We start from the raw sequence: 5,517 nt of genomic DNA, 5'->3' as shown, positions 1-5,517 counted from the left end.
GCCATAGCAGCCATTTTGTGCAAAGAATGTCAAATGTTAGGTCTATATCTGGTCAATATTTGAAAAAGTGACAAAAAAAAAATCGTTTTTTCCTCGATCACCAGTTCAATCATCAGGTCAAATTGGTCAATCCATGAATCATAACCTATAAAAATAGATAACAATGTAAAAAATACATGAATAACAAAAATTGGCCATGCCTCTAATATATTTATCATACTGAACAAAAATGAGCATGATAAATGAGAATTATTGCAATTAACGATAAAAATGGCTAAAATACATGTCAGATACCAAAAAAACAGAGTACTAATATCTGAACCACGACCAATTGACTGGATTAAACAGTTATGAGTGGCTGGTTCACATGAATCATTGACTCGCTCAATATTTTTTTTGTAAGTAAATGGGTTAGGGGGCTAAATAGACCTGAAAACCCGGTCGGGTGACCGATCAACTGGGTCAATAATGGATTGAAAATATTGTATCCAGTCTACCCCTCCCAAAACCCTAGATAGTAAGAACTTACATAAAGATTGGTAATGGCCCTCTACTGTAATGTCTTTCATGGTTTCTCTATGCTTGCAGTCATGCAAGAGAACCTAAACATCTCTCTCTTTCTCAAATTTTCTCTTATAATCTTGCAACTCAATAATGCAGGCCAACTCTTCTTTTTCAGCTACATTTAATTTTTCCAGTTAATACCAAAGTTCCAGAATTTAAAGAGCTCTATGCCTGTAAAGATAAGCTGCTAGATGAAATGATTTTATTTTAAATATTTTCCAATTAAATGTATATGAAAAACCCGTTTACATTTAGAAGTCTCCTTGTGCTTGTAGATCTTTATGCCACTTTCTTAGATGCACTCCTTTTAATCAGTTTGTATTTCACCATCCTAGCAATCTTGTAGAACCAGAAAGTACTCACTAACTGCAATCCCAAAGCCATTGCCTGAAAATCAAAACAGTTGAAATTAAAAATAAAGTAACAAATGCTAATATCACTGGAAGTATATAGGCATACATACTCTTAACTAGCTTCAGGTGTTGCTAACTGTAAAACTAGGCTCTAGTGATGGTATTGTGAGGTTGCTTCTACTGTTATCAAGAAATAAAACTTCAAATTTTTCAGAAGTACCTAGGTTTTTAGTGTACAGAGGAACATGATTGATCAAAAATCTATACTTCATAACCATATGAACCTTGTGCATCCAATCTCAGTCAATGGATGAATTCATATGCATAACATAGCATTCATTTTCTTCCCTAAAAAGGAAAAAAGTTAAACAATTCTCTTATACCTCCTTTTCTAAAGGGAACTGCATTTCCTTTTATACTAATAAAAGGTTGCCCAAAAAAAAAAAAAACTTTGGAAGCCAATAAAACACTGAAATTTTTAAAATTAGATAAGCCTGTGATGTAATTTTCTGCTTTTTTTTGGTATCCGGTGCTATGCACTATTAATAACTCCCCCCTGACCCCTTTTTCCCCAAAGTACTGGTTGTGGGATTTGATTCTGCGTCAACGCTGGAACAAACCAGCTAACACACCAACGAGACAGCCCTCCGTTGGTTGATGTAATTTTCTGCTTTGAGACTCTCTTAGAAGACCATGAATCTTATAAAACAGTTTTATAAATTGTATTGTAGTTTTTAATATGCTTTCTAATTTTCCAGCACCCCCTTGTAATATGCATTCCTATTTTGGTTTTCTTCTTATAAAATTTCCTAAACTTTTCAACAAAGAACCAGGGAAATATAGCTCCTGGAAATATTTCTAAAGAAGGATTCTTGTTTATAGAGCTGAGACTAGGCTTTTGGGTATTTTGGTTGATGCACCCTCCCTACTGCAAAAAGTCGATTAGGTACTCTTCATCACTAGATTGCATTTATATCATGGTTGTTGGTGACTCAACTAAAGCACAGCACATAGAACCTGTGGTCACAGCACGATTGAGTTACCTTTATAAGTAGTGGGTAGTCAGCAGAAAGTGTCACACAAGTGAGATATGGTCCACCAATCATCCTTGCAAATGTGAAGATGAGTGCAAAACAGATCTGTTAAAAAATCAACATTAGTGAAATCCTGAGAGGAATAAGAGAAACCAACTAAAATCTCTGCCAATCATGTTAAGAGCAAAACATTTCTGAGGAGAAAAAGAAATGCGTAATTAAGAGACTGGACTAACATCTGCTGCCAAATTAAGGTCAGTGTCCCTGTATCCTAGTTCTTTCAGAAGCTCCCTCATGTGGAGGAAAGGGCTGGAGATCTCTGTTATCCACAATGCTGCAACCATCTCGGATCCACACTGTTAGAAGTAACATAAATTCTATAATTATGAAAAGCCTGCCACAAACATGCATATTTTTCCAAGGTAAAATACTCAGACTTCATACAGCACAAGAAAACAATATGAAATTAGTACTATATTGCACAGGGTGCAAGTTGAAGAGAGAGAAATATTGTAAACACTGTTGTTAAAGGTTCCTGCCTTCCTGGTAGATGAATCTCAACATGATTTCTAACAAGCAATAAATTGAATAATTACAATTATACCATCTCCAAAATGCATCAACAAATGAATTAATTTTGCAGTTTGTAGCTAGTTGACAATGGCTTGTAGTAGAATGAGTTTTGGACATTGGAAAAGTTGATTATCTGATCTGATTCTGAATTTTCAGAGCTCAGCTGAACTCCATGAAGAAGGGGCAATTCAATATATAATTTATAAATCTGAATACCCCAAGGAAAAAAGCTTTCTGGGGTTGGGGGAAAATGAGTTTCCTTTCACCTTTCTCAGGTTCTCCATTAGGTAATGGTTTGAAGAAGCCAACTCTGCAGAGTGTTGTACAGAATTAAGGAACAAGACATTCATGCACTCTGCCATTATCATGTAATTCAAAGCATGTGTTACAGAAGCCTATGTAACCCAAGAACCATCAATGGCCAATATCAAAGTATCAGCTGAAATCTGCCAAGAAAATCAAATGGAACAGTCCACTCACAACTTGATGAGCAAGGCCCGATCCAAGACCAACAATGCTAACCAGATGATGGATTGAATTGTCAAGGTTGACATGGTTGTCGAAAAGGCAACACACGAGATCGTAGATGAGGTAACCAACGCTCACTGCCAACGCCTTCATCTGCAGGTTTTCAGGACACAAGTCCAACAATCAACAACTGGAAGAAAGAAGAATCATTGATCAAAGACAAGAACCAGAAACAAATTGAAGAATCATTCATGGCTCTTTTTCCCTTTTTTCTAGTAGATGAAATCCAATGAGACATTGAGTTCTCACAAAGAATCTGGATTCTGGATTCAAACTAATAACAACATAACACATGAATTACCTGAGAAGTAGACGACTTTGGAGCCAGAGGAACTGGGTCCCTCCAATCTTCCACAGAGAGAGAGGCCAAAGTGACAGCCGAAGAGGCGTGGATTGTAGAAACAATGCGGTTGCAGAAATCAAACGAGCGATTAGGGAAAATCTTTCTTACTAGTAAGAAAAGTGAAGCCCATGAAACAATTGACACAAGAATCAAGTTCACAATGTAGTCCTCCATCTAGACACCGCCAGAATCCCTTTGAACTGGTTCTGTTTCTAACTAAAAGAGACAATAGAAGAGGTGCTGGATCAGATTAACCGCTTAAAATAAATCCGATAAGCTTCAATTAGATGATAAGCAGAGAACTCCCGGACTCAAAAAGAATGGAGATTTGCAGAGCTAGAAACATGGAAACCTACTCAGAGACCTGTAACTAAGAAATGGGTTTTCTTTCTACAAGAAGAGAAGATCTGTCAACCACACCAATCAGATCAACTACCAAATTCTAGTTGAACATCATTAAATCCTTGTAGATGTGTTTAGGTGGGTTAGGTCGGAGGCAACTTGTATAAACTCAAAATCTTCTCTGGGTCTCTTGCTGCAACGCATTCATATAGACCAGTAAACAAAAAAAAAGGAAAACTTGAATTCGTTTTCCCATTAAACGAACTTTCGTTTATTTATTTACTATTATTGTTATTTTTTTTGTGGTGGGGGGGGGGGGGTGTTTGAGATTTTGATTCTCACGGTTATTGGAAAGGAGAAGAGAAGATTAACAGTGGTCCTGACGTCCTGAGTGGCATGTTGACTCCCCTCCAGAAATTGGGCAAATGCCAACTGTGATGAAAGCTCACCTACGACCTGGTTAGCATTAGATCGAAAAGATTTATGCTTCTTAAGTTCTTGGGCCAAAAGCTGTTTTTTATCTTTCTAATTTTTAATTCATTGTTATATTTTGATTTAATCAAAATAGATAGATTGATTATGTTTGAAAGCAAGTGGTTGGAGGCCTGAGAGAGGACAAGGATGAAGAAGGGTGAAAGAAATGACAGCTTTAGTAAAACACGAAAACGAATATCCTCCCCCCAAACTGGAATCTTTATATGCTTTCAAATTCTCCCCTCCCCCCAATGAATTTTCGTTGGTTAGTTTATACCTTTTCGAATCCAAATCTAAGTGGGTATCTGATCGGCTGATCCATCCGTTTGTATCCCCATGAAAGGGGCAACAATGGTGATCTTTTCCTGAACTCAAAATTTTTCGGACATATTATATGTTTTTAACATATTATAGGGTTTTAATGGACAAACTGTTTGGTAACCCACCACTAGACCTGTTCATGGGCCGGGCCGGGTCAGGTTTGGGCCGGGCCTTCGCTCTGGATTGATAGAATTTTCTAAGGCCCGAGCCCGAGCCCGAGCCCGGCCCGACCATTGGGCCTATAACTTGGGCCCGAGCCCGGCCCTTATAAAAAGCTCGAAGCCCGGGCTTGGGCCCAAGCCCGAAATTTAGCCCATACTGTTAGCGGCTGAATAGAGAGAGAGATTATAAAGAAAAGAATAAAAAATGTATATATTAAATTATAAATATATTTTTTAATAAGTATTATATTATTTATATATTTAATATAATATATAAAATACATATTATATATTTTTTAAAATATATAATGTTGAGTTGGGCCAGGCTTTTTTGACAAATCCCAAGTCCGACCCGAAACACAATCGGACTTACTGTGTTAGGCCCGAGGTCAAGCCCACAGGCCTAATTACATGACCAAGTCCAATCGGAATGCAGACCGAGCCGGGCCGGGGCATCGGGCTATCCGGCCCATGAAGAAGTCTACCCACCACCCAGCTAACGTTTTGGCCTTTTGGGTTGGTATTGGTTCGGAAACTGATTCATATCGTTGAAGAAGTATATGTTTAATTTCGTTTATGTTTTTTTTATTCAATGTCTGTATTTTATTTGTTTACAAATTTGAGAAAAGTAATAATTATAATCGTATATTATTAATTAAGCGCCATTAGACAGTGAAAAAATACTTAATCATTTGTAAAAGTTTTAAAAAATAATTATTTTAAATGATAGACATGCACAAAAACCAAAATCAACTTTTATCATTATTAATGCGTAGGTAAAAACAAGAAAGGAAAACTGCTAAAATTACGCCTTTGTGGCAACA

At 36.9% G+C, this 5,517-nt stretch overlaps 1 protein-coding gene across 2 annotated transcripts; it reads right to left on the bottom strand.

The window, feature by feature from the left end:
• Positions 1-620: 620 nt before the first annotated feature.
• LOC104610572 (TRAM, LAG1 and CLN8 (TLC) lipid-sensing domain containing protein) lies at positions 621-4,181 on the bottom strand. 2 transcript variants are annotated; one of them, XM_010277257.3, is made up of 6 exons: positions 4,080-4,181; positions 3,354-3,611; positions 3,005-3,145; positions 2,188-2,307; positions 1,961-2,056; positions 621-951 (listed from the first exon to the last, which is right to left on the bottom strand). In XM_010277257.3, the coding sequence occupies exons 2-6, from the start codon at positions 3,567-3,569 to the stop codon at positions 844-846; spliced, it is 681 nt and encodes a 226-aa protein (XP_010275559.1). In that variant the 5' UTR covers positions 3,570-3,611; positions 4,080-4,181; the 3' UTR covers positions 621-843. The 2 variants fall into 2 exon arrangements, with proteins under 2 accessions (XP_010275559.1, XP_010275560.1); XM_010277258.3 differs by lacking the exon at positions 4,080-4,181 and adding an exon at positions 3,760-3,982.
• Between the last annotated feature and the right edge of the window lie 1,336 nt (positions 4,182-5,517).

Source organism: Nelumbo nucifera, chromosome 1 (assembly GCF_055504915.1).
Source record: "Nelumbo nucifera cultivar China Antique chromosome 1, China Antique-T2T, whole genome shotgun sequence".
Classification (NCBI taxonomy): domain Eukaryota; kingdom Viridiplantae; phylum Streptophyta; class Magnoliopsida; order Proteales; family Nelumbonaceae; genus Nelumbo; species Nelumbo nucifera.
The sequence above is the reverse complement of the archived record's forward strand: the minus strand, read 5'-3'. Positions and strand labels throughout refer to the sequence as shown.

Bases quoted from the DNA above. Each gene is read 5' to 3' on its own strand.
- LOC104610572 (XM_010277257.3), bottom strand. From the start codon at position 3,569: ATGGAGGACTACATTGTGAACTTGATTCTTGTGTCAATTGTTTCATGG. The intron at 2,057-2,187 runs GTTAGTCCAGTC...ATTTTTTAACAG, and splicing joins ACCTTAATTTGGCAGCAGAT to ATCTGTTTTGCACTCATCTT. The intron at 952-1,960 runs GTAACTCAATCG...TTTGATTTTCAG, and splicing joins ACTACCCACTACTTATAAAG to GCAATGGCTTTGGGATTGCA.